Here is a 13,479-nt window from a genome sequence, read left to right as displayed (position 1 = left end):
ACTTGCTGGTTTGGTGATTACTACCCTTAGCAGATGCTCCCCGTTTAGACAGCAGGGAGGAAAAGAGGAATTGGATTCAGACAACAATCGAGGGCCTCAACTTCTACGGTCTGGGATACTGATATGCAGATATAAGGGAAAAAGCACAGAACTGCTTCTACGGCCAAGTCCTAAATGAAATGAAGGAAGCATGCATGGCGGTAACTTGCTGGTGCGGCAGTTACTACCCTTAGCAGAAGGCATGCAGATTACAACTCTTAACCAAAGAGCCTTTATGCTTTTAATGCAACTGAAACATTGTTCCCCACTTTGATGGCAGGGGAAAAAGGGGAATTGGACCCAGCCCAGACTGATATGCAAACATAAGGGATAAAGCACAGGACTGCTTCTTCGTCCAAGTCCATAAGCAAAGCATGTCAAGCACCACTGTCTGAATTTTCAGAAAAGCTCATCACCCAGTAAAAAATGTTGCTTGCTAGCTGCAATTTTATGGGTTATCATAAGGCTTGGGGATAACTGCACAAAAGGCAGTTACTACCCTTAAGATAAACATGGGAGTAATCTGCACAGAGTCCAGTTACTACTTTAAGAGGCTTACTGGGCAGACTGGATGGACCATTTGGTCCTTTTTTGTCATCTGCTATGTTCATTGCTATGATTTCTGCTTAGTGCACTTTTATATATCCATGTTATGTATGTATATATATATATATATATATATATATATATATATATATATATATATATATATATATATATATATGTGTGTGTGTGTTACTTACTGTACTTACTGTAAATACATCATTACTGAAAATACTATTGATATTAGCCTTTATTTCCGAGTTACTTAGGATACTTTTGGGCTAGTTCGTTTTACTTTGGGCTATTAACCTTGTTTAAAACTGGAACCCACTCAGGGAAGTTGTTCTAGGCATAGGGTGTAGTAGGGAGGGCAAGGTCCCTGCTTAGGACTGAAGTGGACAGAAAGATCGGAAAAGAATAGACCAGAAGTCTGAACTAAACTCAGCTGATGCAGAATAATATGTTACAAACTGAGACGGCCAATACCCGGAAGGGACATGAAATGGCAGTTTTGCCGTTCTCTCGTTATTGCCTGCCCGGCAGAAGCTGGCGTGTGGGGCCGGCTCACTCTACCTTTTCTCTGTACAGGACCCCATCCTGGCTGAGGTCGCTGGGACTCTTTCGGAGCCGGGCCGCTTTCTCCCGTGGCTGCAGTTTCCCCCCGGCACCCATTTTCTGCAGCCAGGGAGGCGCGCCGGGCCCGCTCCGGGCACACGGAACACGGTACTGCGGCTGAGCCTGAGCTTCAGGTTAGTGTCTGTCGGGCGGGTCCGGCCCGGGAACACTGTATGGGTAGAACTGCATGGGTTTGTACATTTAATATACAGAGGGAGAGAGATTTTGTCGGAGAGTTAGTCACATGTGTCTGAGGCTGAAGCTGCTGCAGACTGCCGGAGCCTTGTAGGCAGCGCATGGAACACTCCGTGTATTTGTAATGGTAAAGGGATTTTCAAAAGGCCAGCCGCACTACAGTTAGTGTCCAAATATCTTTGCAGCGTCCTCTGCTGAAAACAAAGCGCACAGGGTCCTCCGAACCCATGCTGACTTGTTTTTGTGTTGTTGGGGGTGCTGCTTTATCACATTGGACTGGGGAGTTTGCCGCCGGATCTCAACCAGGTCAAGGCAAAGATGCTGCTCCAGGCTGGGTTTTGCCCTATTGCATGCATGGAACTGTAGTCCCACGGCGGGAAATCGGAACTACAACTCCATGCATGCCGCTTGGAAAAAGCAGATATGGATCATCCAGTTTGGGCTGACCTGGGTGAGATGGTAACAGTAAGCCTGCCTAGATGGAGAAATGTGGGGAAACGTGTAGTGGGACAGAGAGGGAGAGGAGAAACCTGAAGAATATGTTACCAGATTTTTTCGTTCATTTAAATTGGTTAAAAATGTATTGTTAAAGATGGAAGACGAAAATGCACTCTGGATCAAAAGGAGGCTACATCTAGTGAATTTGTATTATTAGTTTTGAAATAATGATAATGTCTCTGCAGGTTGTTGGTGAGACCTTATCTAGATTTTTGTGTCTAATTCTGGAGACCGTACCTCTGAAAAGCATAGGTTGCCCAGGTAAGAGCTGCTGAAATGATGCAGGTAATGCACTAGAAGCCTTATATGAGATAAGATTTAAGGACCTATATATATATATATATATATATATATATATATATATATATATATATATATATATATATATATATATATATATATATATATATATATATATATATATATCCTAGAGCAGTACTTTTTAACTTTTTAAAAATTTCGTTGCACTTTCAAATTTGCTTAGTCCTTTTGGCCACAGCAAACCAAATTTTGCATGATTCTTACCCTCTGCACCTCCCGCCTTCCACTGGCAAAAGAAGAATAGCACTTTCTACCTTTGTTTGCCTCATTCTACCAGCTTTAATCTGACATGTGAATGCAGGGCTAGTTGGGCATTCAAGATTATAGACCCCCACAAATTCAAACATTAGATTGAAGCTGGCAGAGGAGGCGCACACAGGTAAGAAGTGCTGCTCTTCTCCCAGTGGCAAGAAGAGAGGGTGGGTAAGGTTTCCAGAGTTCGGGGGGGGGGGGGGGGGTGAATTTGGGAAAATTGTTCTCTGTAGTGCTAGTAGCACGTGAGCAGTTTATATTGATGAGAGAGGGGAAGTCTTTAAATTTAGTTACCACAAAATATTTTTTAGTCCAGTTTTAAAGCCTTTGTGCTAGTGGCTATGTCCTGCATATAAGAAAATTAACTATACACCAGAAAAAGTCAAAATTTGCTAACAAAATCCAGTTATTCCCGTTATGTACGTTCTGTCAGGCCAATGCTATAACTTGTGCATTAAGAGACTGTGCTGAATTTCAGAGCATGATTTTATCGCACAGGTTACATTTTTTTTAACTCCCAATGTAGTAATGCATTGGGAGTTAAAATGTACGTACACCAAGTCAATATGCGTAGAGGAGGACATATTTTCTTGTGCTCCTAATTTAGGGGCACATCTTTTACTGTACCCCCAACTTAGGAGCCCATTTTTTATTGTGCTCCTAGCTGGCTGTCGCAGTTAGCTTACAAACATAAACACACTGTTGAGCCGTCACTGCTTGTCCTCATGGGCAGTGGTAGAGCCCTGGAAGCGGATCCAGGTTTAAAAACTTTATTCCACTTCTGACCAGGAGCAAAGTTTCTAGTGCTAAGAAATCGTGAACTCAGCCAGCGCACCTCTCTGCATTGGGGGAGAATGGTTTGTGCCTTCATTTGCATGTCTGTGGGAGGGCGCTGAGCTGAATACATATTTTATGCAGGTAAAACTCCTTCCTGTATTGGGAGTAATGCTTACCTGCACAAAATGTGTACCCAAGTGTGGTTAAAACCGTATGTTCAGCTGAACGCACTTTATTGCATCAGTCTGTGTGGGGGAAACGTGTCCAGGTCAGGCACATGTCCTCTGATATTTTATAATGATGAGTTATTAATATGCTCTATCAGGCAATAAATTTCTAACTTTTGGTGTCTTTCTGTTCGCATTCACTGGTCTTTTCTCTCCTTTTTTTGGTTTCCTGTTTCTCTCTGGTGTTCTCTTTCCTTCTTCTCTGTATTTTTTCTTTAGAATGGATATTTTCAGACTTTCTCTTCCATCAATCTTTCTGCTCTCTCCTCTCCTCATTCTCTTTCTCCTCCATTCCTCATTCCCGTTCTGCTCTTTTATCTCCTAGAATCCCCCAACTTCCAAATCCGAAGTCTCCCTCTGCCACCATCCGCAGCGCTCTCCTTTTCCAGTCATCTTTCTCTCCCCCATCATAGGTCTTTTCTCTCTCTCTCTCTGTCCATCCAATACCGAGACCTCTTTCCCTCTTTCTCCTTCTTGGGTCTCTTCTCCATCCATTTTTTTCTCCTTCTCCTTGTCCCTCGAATCTCTCCATCTATTCCAGGTCCCTCTTTCTCTCCTTATTCCTTGTTGAGGGTTAGACTGCGGAGTTAGCAATCTGTTGGAAATCTGATGCTGCTTGGGAGGAGCTGTCAGATAGGAGGAGCAATCTGATATATCTCTGATGTTAGTTAGACTGAGGAGTAGCAATCTGTTCTGGATTTGCTACGGAGTTAGCAACCTGATATAGTTGTGGGTGGATCCCTGGGCCGATGGCAGATGACTATGCCCTCGGGAGGATACCCCGAGAGGGACCACCGGCTAGGCTAGAGTATGGAGACAGACACACATTAGTTCTTTTATTAAACAGGTTATTAGAAACCACCAGAGGTGGCAGTAGTGAGCTGATATGCCCGGCAGGGCTGTAGTCCCTCAGGTACTGGAGCAATGATCCCAGGATGGCTGAGCTGTTGAGAAACTGTAGAAAGTGAGTAGGCAGAGTTCATGAACAGAACTAGATGACAAAACTCACGTAAGGTCTCAAGGAAGCTCAGGAGCTGGAAAGGTTTAGGCCCTCGAGGAGCGAGTACCTGGTTCCAGGGAAAGCTCTGAGAGAGCGATGGTAACTCACAATTGTTTGTAGCAGTGATAGCTTCCAGGCAGTAGAGAATCTTCAGAGTGTCCAGGAACATGGGCCCTCGAGGAGCGAGTACCGGTTCCTGTCTGCAATCTGAAAATAAAGAAAAGAGCGAGGCCCCCGAGGAACGGGTACCTCTGGTAAGTCCGAAGAGGCAGAGTAGCTTGGGAGTAAACTCAGTTTGTTAGCGTTTTCAAAGACCTTTAAATATTGGAAGCAGATGACGTCATCTCAGGGGGATGCCCCTGAGGTTCGCACCCTTGCTGGTACAAGAGTCGGGACGCGCGTGCGCCCTAGGCATCAGGACAAGATGGAGTTGCAGCGTCGAGCCGGTCTGGGGACGCCGGAAGGAGACGGCATGGAGACGCCGCGGTAGCCAGCCGTCCATCAGACCCAGAGGGAGATGCCACAGAAGTAAAGAGGGCAGAGTGAGGGCATCGAGCAGTGACAGACGCAACATTCCCGAGCCATTTAGCCATCTTCATAATACCGAGTCCTCTCTCTCTATCCTGGGTTCCCTATCCACCACCCATATCCAAGGTTCCTCCCTCTCCCTCTCTCCCTCTCTCCTGTTTTTTTTCTCCCTGCTATTTGATCTCCCCCCCCTCTCTGTTTTCCTCCCCTGGCCACTGTTGTCTTCCCAATCTTCTCCCTGCCCCTGGCCAGCAGGCGCATCAGTGCATAATATCACATCCTCCCCCAAGAATTCACACCCTCTCCTCACCTCTGCCAAATTTTGCACAGCCCCCTTCGAGCATTCACCCCCTTCTCTCTTCATTCCATTTTAGCATTCACCCCCTTTCCTTCCTTCCCACAAATCATTCTCACCTGACTAGAGCTCCAGGTGACTTCCTCCTCTGCTGTCAGCTGAGTTTCCAGCCCCTGAAGCTCAGACATCTAAGGCTTGGGGCAGTGACTTTCCAAAAACCAGAGCACAGCAGAGAAGAGCCCTTATGTTCCAGGCAGCAGGTGGAGGTGGGAGTGGGAGTGGGGAGGGGATGGAGTAGAGATTCTTCACTGCTATTCACTATTTCCGTGTGGGCTCCCTGCTTCTGCCCCTTCCCTTCAGTCTTCTGCGATGCTGTGAGGACAAGAGGGAGGGCCTGGAGCAGCTAGCAAGAGAATTGGGGCACTGTCCAATAGAATCTGGCAGGAGCCACACCAGAAAGGTATGGAAAACATGAGGAGGAATCTAGCAAAGCTCTAGGAATTGTCTGGGCAGTGATGGCGAACGCCAGTCCTCGAGTGCCACAAACAGGCCAGGTTTGCAGGATATCTACAATGAATGTGCATGAGAAAGATTTGTATGCACTGCTTCCATTATATTCAAATCTTTCTCATGCACATTCATTGTAGATATCCTGCAAACCTGGCCTGTTTGTGGCACTCGAGGACTGGAGTTTGCCATCACTGGTCTAGGGTGTACATGTTTAGATCTTTGTCTATCCCCATAAACTTTAGAGCAAAGACCATTGACCATTTTAGTAGCCACCCTCTGGACCAACTTCAACCAGTTTATATCTTTTTGAAGAGGTGTTCTCCCAATTTATACACAGTATTCCAGATGAGGTCTCACCAGGGATCTATACAGGGGCAAGATCACTTCCCTTTTTCTGCTGACCTTTCCTCTTCTTATGCAGCTAAGCATCTTTCTGGCTTTTACTGTTGCTTTATCCATCTGTTTGACTACTTTAAGATCATCAGAAACAATCACCCCTGGATCCCACTCTTCTTTCATGCTTAGAAGAATTTCATTCCCAATAATGTACCTTTACCTTGGGTTTTTCCACCCCAAATGCATAATTGTATTTTTTAGCATTACATTTTAGCTGCCAGATGCTTTCACCAGGGTTGTGCTGGTGAGTTTCAGGATATTTCCTGAAGATCTGTTGCTGTTTTTGCCTATATAGTAAATTAATTTTCAGGTGCTGAACATTCTGGAGAGTTGAGCAGGGTGGAGAATACAGGTGTCGGGCCTAGTGGTCAGAGCAGCGGGCTGAGAACCAGGATTCAAATCCTGCTAACGCTTCTTGTACCTTGGGCAAGTCACTTCACCCACCATTGCTTCAAGTACCAACAGGGACGGTAACTGAAACGGGCGCACGTGTGCGTATGTTTGCTGGCTCGCGTCCAGAGACACGGCCATTTTATAACATACATGCATATATGCGCGCATGTTATAAAACAGCCTGGAGGTGCATATGTGTGTGCGCAATTTTAAATGGATGCGCGCAAATGCTGCTTCTACTGCGTAAATTGGGGAATTTTATAAGGGACGCATGCCGATGCCTAGTTAAGGGATAGGATTTCACACACTCCCCCCCCCCCCCCCCCCCCCCCCCAGTTTAATAGTCTCCCTTTTCCTCTGTTAACCCCGACCCTTAAAACCCCGCTGACTAGCCTAGATTTTTTTTATGTTACGCCATCCATAGCAGTAGTAACGTTATGCAGCAAGGGACCCCAGTGCACACATCTCTTGGTCTTCCCTGACATGGCCATGCCCCGTCCAGACTATGCCTAAGCCCATGCCCTGCTCTTTTTTTTTTTTAAGCTTTTGACTTGTGTGTGTAGTGAGAGATACTGGCAAACATAGGCAGCTTATAAAATCTGCTTGTTGCGTGCCGGCCATCCATTGCTCCTACCATGTGACAGGGGCCGACCAATGGCACCGGTAGTCCCTATCACATAGTAAGGGCAAAGGGCCACCGGCGCCATTTTGATTACTGGCAGCCGACGGCCTGAGAGCAGGAGATCGCTCCCGGGACCCCCGCTGGACCACCAGGGACTTTTGGCAAGTCTTGGGGGGTCAGGAGGGTGGGGGGTTGTAGTTAATTAAATTTGAAGGGTTGGGGTGGGGTTTTTTTTGTTGTTGTTTTTTTCCACAAAATAGCACAATAAAAGTTTTCTGATCCGGGGAGTGAACCAAAATGGCCCTCCCCAGAGCCAAAAATGAAACGGGGACAAAACTACATTGTTTGTATTTACGTATTTATTTATTTAATGAGTTTTATATACCGTCATTCGGAAACATCAAAATAACGCCATCATAAAGGTTTACAAAATAGGTTAAAGGTAAATGGGGGGTTAACAATGGTTGTAAAGTACAAACTATTATTAGGCTTAGGAGATAACATAAGTAATGATTAAGTTCAGTTTATAAGTTCTTTCTTATTTAAGAAAAGCATAGATGTGATGAATTTCGATTAGACATGAGGTTGTATTGGAGGGCGGTGATGTTTAGATGATCCTTTGGATGGATTGGTATGCTTTGTTGAACAACCAAGTTTTTAACTCTTTTTTAAAGGTTTTTAAGTTTCTTGAATTCTTAGCTTAGTTGGGAGGGAGTTCCAAAGTTTTGGGCTACAAAGGAAGATTGCTCTATTTTGGGTGGAGGTGAGTTGATTTGAGTGAATTGGTGGTGTTTTTAGGAGTCCTTTATTTGCTGACCTCAGGTTTCTACTTGAGGTATGCAGATGTATGTAGGGGCTTAGCCAATTATTTTGTTCTTCATATATAATTTTATGTAGGATGGAAAGGAACTTGTATTCAATCCTGTATTTTATTGGTAGCCAATGAAGTGAAATAAGGGTTGGGGTGATGTGGTCATGCTTTTTGGCTCCTGTGAGGATTCTTGCAGCTGCATTCTGCAGGATCTGGAGTGGGCAAATGGTGTTTAGAGGTAAGTTGAGAAGTAGAGAGTTGCAGTAGTCTATATTGGAGAAAATTAGTAATTGTAGGACTGTTCTGAAGTCATTATTTGGGAGAAAATGTTTTAGATGGCGAAGTGTGAGTAGTTTATGATAACCGTCTTTGATTTTTGTTGATATATGATTTTTGAATGTAAGTTCTTTGATTATTACTCTGAGGTTGTGGGTATTGTTGATTGGAGATAAGATTGAATTTTGGTCTATGAGATTGAGTAGCGGTGTTTGTAGAGAGTTGTTCTTTCTGTCAAGTAATATTAATTCAGTTTTGTCAAAGTTGAGAATGAGTTTTATGTTGGCTAGTATTTCCTTAATGCTGATTAGGTAATTGGCAGTTAATTTGTATGTTTCTTCAATCGATTTTTTTTATTGGAATTAATATTTGAATATCATCAGCATAGATGAAGTGGGTTAAATTCAGATTTGCAAGGAAGTGGCATAGTGGGAGAAGATTTATGTTAAAGAGCGTTGCTGAAAGGGTGGATCCTTGGGGAACTCCAGTGACTAAGTTGATTTTCTTTGATAGGGAATCATTAAGTAGTACTTGGTAGGATCTTTGTGACAAGTAAGAGGAGAACCATTGAAGGATTGTTTTGTTAGCACCAATTTCAGATAGATGATTTATCAGTATAGAGTGGTTTACAGTATCAAATGCTGCCGCTAGGTCGAGCATGTTTAGAAGGTAACTTTGGCCTTTTTCGAATCCTTTGAGTACGACATTCATAGCAAGTAGTAGTGTTTCTGTATTAAGTTGCTTTCTGAAGCCAAATTGAGAAGGTAGGAGGATGTTATTATCATCTATGGTCAGTGCGTCGACTGTGGACAATTTTCTCAATGATTTTGGCAATGAATGGGAGGTTTGATATGGGTCTGCAATTAATTGGATTTTCTGGATCTAGATTATTCTTTTTTAGAATGGGTTTAATGATAGCCGATTTTAGGCATTCTGGGTAGTTTCCTTCAGTGAAGGAAATGTTTACAATTTTAGTTAGTGTTTTGGTGATTGATGGATCGAGATTTTTTATTGTTGTGATGGGAATGGCGTCAATGGGGTGTTTAGCTGGGTTCATTTTTTTTTGATGCACATTTGGATTTCTAAGGAAGATGCTGTTTCAAAGTTGGACCAGGTTTTTGATTGAATGTTCAGTAATTTCTGGTCTTGAGATTCATTTTTTAGGTTGTTTTTTATGAGTAATTTGATTTTTTCGTTAAAGAAGTTAGTGAAGTCATCGCAGTTGATCTTTGATGATGAAAGTGGTTGTTCATCTTGAGAGGATTTTGTTAAGCTTTTTACTATGTTGAAGAGCATCTTCGGGTTTTGTTGGTATTTTGTAATTTTTTTGGAGTAGAAGTCTTTTTTTTTTTTGTTTTATGGATGAGTTTTTTGTATTCGGCGAGTTGTGTTCTGTATATGTTTAGTAGTGCGGTTGTTTTGTTTTTTCTCCAGGATCTCTCTATTTTTCTGAGTTTCCGTTTGGCTGCTCTGATGTTTTTGTTGTACCAAGGATTCTGATTTTTTGTTTCTTTTATAGTTTTTGTTATTATGGGGTTTATCTTGTCTGCTATTGTTTTCGTCATGTTGAACCATGAAGATGTTGCATTTTCTATGCTTGATAGATCAATGTTTGTTATTTCAGACTGTAGATTTGCTTGAAGGGTTTCTATGCAGAAAGGTGGATGATAGGAGAAGGATTTGGTTGTGTTTTTTCTTGTGGAGTGTTTATGAAGTGAGAATAGATTTGTGTGGATGATAGAATGGTCTGACCATGGAATTTTTGAAATCGTTGTTTGGTGATTAGACCAAAACTTGGTATTGATGAAGATTAGGTCTAGTGTATGACCTGCCTTGTGTGTAGGGCCAGTGATAATTTGATTCAGACACAGAGATGAAAGTGAATCAATGATTGAGATGCAAGCAGGTGATAAGGGGGTGGAGTCAATGTGTAGGTTGAAGTCACCTAGAATAATTATAGGTTTGATGATAGATAATTTGGTCAGGAAAAAGTTAATGAGTGGTGAGCAGGTTTTTTTTAGAGTATTGGGGGGCAGTATGCTAGGCAAATTTGTAAGTGTGGACAATCAAATAGCGCAATTTTGAGTGGAGAGCAATTGCTTGTTGGAATTAGTTTCATCTGTAGGTTTTTTTTGGAGATGAGCATTAGGCCTCCGCCTTTCTTTTTTGTTCTGGGTAAAGAAAAAGTTCTGTAAGAGGAGTTGTTGATTTGGTTGATTATTACTGTGTCTGTGGTTTTTGCCCAAGTTTCTGTGATGGCTATAAAGTCTGGTTTTTCATCTTGGCGAAGGTCATTGATGATTGGAATTTTTTTGATTATTGATTGAGCATTAAAGAGTAGGAAGGACAGTGTTAGATAGTTACAGAGTGATGTGTTGTTGTTGTGATTAATAGTTGTATGTTGATATTTAAGTTTTGTTTTAGATTTCATACCTTTTTCTTTCCAGTTGTTGTTAGTGTTTGTACTATCTCTGTTGTCCTTGCAGGATGATGAAGGTTGATGGATTGCCATTTTTTTTTTCAGTTCGTGGAATATTTGGCTATTATGAATTGGTGGCACCTCGTGTTGCATGAAGGGGTGCACAAAGGGGGTGGCCCCTTTGTTGTGCGCCTTCAGCGCGCGACGCACATCCCTATGCCGGAAACGGACGCTCCATGAGACGCACAGATGCTCGGGAATGGAGCCGGTTTAGCACATCATTTTTTTAAAAAATTTCCCTCTCTGAATCCTAGGTGCGTCTTATGGAGCGAATAATACGGTAATCAACTCTAAAATCCATATCCAAGTTGGGTACCGACTATAGACTAGGGAGTACCTGCAAAGAGGTTATTGTCCTTTGCAAAAATAATTCATCATGTACATGCATCATCACCTAAAACCTGCATAACATCTATTTTATTTTTATTTTTATGCTTTGCATTATAAAACATTTATTCTTTATAGCTTCCCTAAGGAGGTGTCTCCCTAACATGAAAAATGTTTAGTGCATGTTCCCAGCACTCTCCCCAACTTCTATTGGCAAATCTCAGAGGTTTGTCATGCCATTTGTTTCTTTCCAGAAATGGCAGCCTGTATTTGGAGGCATTTATTGTGGCGACACGTGAAAAGCAGCACGTTTCACCAACGCAGTGCATCGATTTATAGTGGAACCCATGGGTTTGATGAAAACGAAATTAAGGAGAAGCTCCGATGCTTTCATGGTGGATCCATTGACCTTTCTAAAGGAAATAATGGCATCGCAGTCCTTACTGTAAACAATCCTTGTCGTATGAATGCATTTACAGGTACACCCGCTTCTTTTTCTTTGTTTCACACTTATTGTCCTACACAGTCTGGTTGCTCACTGTATGCTTTACAAACTGTGACACAGGCAACAGCAAATCAGATTTACACCATTCAAGCCAGAAATATGGAAGGGCAGTAGCAAGATGGGAAGAGGTATGGAATGCTGGGGCAGAGACAGTAGGTTAGGCTGATGAGCTGCTCCTTCGAACTTAGATAGAGACTCTCTGATTTGGAAACAGAAGCTCAGAAGTTCATATCCTGAGGTCTTGGGTTTGTGAGATAAGGGTGTCATTGTGAGTGCTGCAGCAAGGCTACTATCCTTAGCAGGGAACATGACAGACCAGAGAGAGAGAGATGTACAGGAGTAGAGAGATTCACAGAGGTGATTCTTAAATCTTCTGGTTTATTATGTCTCAGTAGAAAAAAATTCTAACCACCACCTGTTTTTCCTATAATTGTGGGATGTTGGAGAAAAGCATGCGTGCTACAGTTGCAATGCAGTGGTTTAGCCATTATTGAATTTTCTGTTTTTCCCCATCACCGCTGAGGAGAGGGAGAGAGAGAGAGAGAGACTGAGACCATCTACAAGGCCCTCATAGTAGTTAAGTATTTATATCGCTATAGGAGGGCCACCTGATAGGTTGAGGTGAGGTGTTAATGGTGGTTTAGGGGCCAGTTTTGCATGTAGAGTGAGACGTACGAACGGCACAGTACACCTTGGTGAAGATTTGACGTCATTTGGAGTGAGGAAAGTCTCACAAAGATGAAATTTTTACTAAGTTCTCTCACCCTAGCTTGATGGACTCTATAATAGGGTACCATCAAGCTAGGGTGAGAGAAGATAGTACAAATTTTCATCTTTTTGAGACTTTTCTCACCCCAAAAGAAGTCAAATTTTCACCGAGGTGTACTGTGCCGTTCATGCGTCTCACTCTACATGTGAAACTGGCCCCTAAACCACCACTAACACCTCACCTCGACTATCAGGTGGCCCTCCTATAGAGATATAAATAGGTGCACACAGTGAGGCCCTCCCCAGAGTTAGTCTCTCTTTTTCTCTCTCTCTAATCACACAGCTTAATACCAGGGAAAAAGGTGTAGTTATTTCCAGCATTAAAACCCTGCGATATGGCCCCAGTTTAACTAAAACCTGCCCAAACTCCTCCCCCAATCCCACCCCCCCTCAAAAATTTGCGTTTGTGCCATGCATTACTGTGTTAACGTGTTATCGCATACATTCATTTGACAAATGATCCTATTTGTTTGTCTGTTAATGTCTATAACATTCCCCCAATGCTAGTTTTTGTAATTTGGTTACGATATGCATCATAAGTGTACATTTCCTGCCCATTTTGCATTGTTCTGCTCTTCTTGATTTTATCAGTCTGTTACCTAAGGCTGAGTGGGGAGTGATAGAACAAAGATGGGCAAAATTGACCCAAGGTAAACCCTTGGAAGTATCCCTAAACTACTTTTCACAGTGCTAATTGTTAAATAGTTGCAGGATAGAAGTTTTGTGCATTCAAGCATATATGCATTTTGGTTTCTCTTTGTAGCAAAACTTGGTTCTACCAACTGAATTCCTGCCTCACAGAAAATCATACACACTATACTATTCACATTCTACTATAGAAAATTCTCTTTATAATCAGGCTTGTTTGCTCTAAGGTCATTTCTTATAAGCAAGTACACATTAGGGCTTGAATTTTTTTAACTCCTACTCTCTCCCTTCTCCCACTACACACTTATCTTCCTACCAGACAACCCACTCACACTGAATGTTATATTCTGAGTGCAAACAATACCCTACTACTTATCATTTTTTAAGTGCTACTAGGCATACACAGTGTTGTACAGATAAATATAAAAGACAGTACCTGCTCCATGGAGTTGAC

At 42.6% G+C, this 13,479-nt stretch overlaps 1 protein-coding gene across 3 annotated transcripts in view; it reads left to right on the top strand.

Moving 5' to 3' along the window:
• The first annotated feature begins 1,080 nt into the window (after positions 1 to 1,080).
• ECHDC1 (ethylmalonyl-CoA decarboxylase 1) overlaps positions 1,081 to 13,479 on the top strand; it is a 48,578-nt gene continuing 36,179 nt past the window's right edge. Inside the window, exons 1-3 of one of the 3 annotated variants that reach the window (XM_029594535.1) lie at positions 1,199 to 1,331; positions 2,076 to 2,151; positions 11,359 to 11,583. In XM_029594535.1, the coding sequence (XP_029450395.1) occupies positions 11,361 to 11,583 (223 nt within the window). In that variant the 5' untranslated portion in view covers positions 1,199 to 1,331; positions 2,076 to 2,151; positions 11,359 to 11,360. Of the gene's footprint in view, positions 1,332 to 1,351; positions 1,389 to 2,075; positions 2,152 to 11,358; positions 11,584 to 13,479 lie in introns of those variants that run through there. The other 2 variants (XM_029594533.1, XM_029594534.1) reach the window with 2 other exon arrangements.

The sequence above is a fragment of the Rhinatrema bivittatum genome, chromosome 3 (assembly GCF_901001135.1).
Source record: "Rhinatrema bivittatum chromosome 3, aRhiBiv1.1, whole genome shotgun sequence".
NCBI classification, from domain to species: Eukaryota; Metazoa; Chordata; class Amphibia; order Gymnophiona; family Rhinatrematidae; genus Rhinatrema; species Rhinatrema bivittatum.
This window is presented reverse-complemented; position numbering and strand designations above follow the sequence as displayed.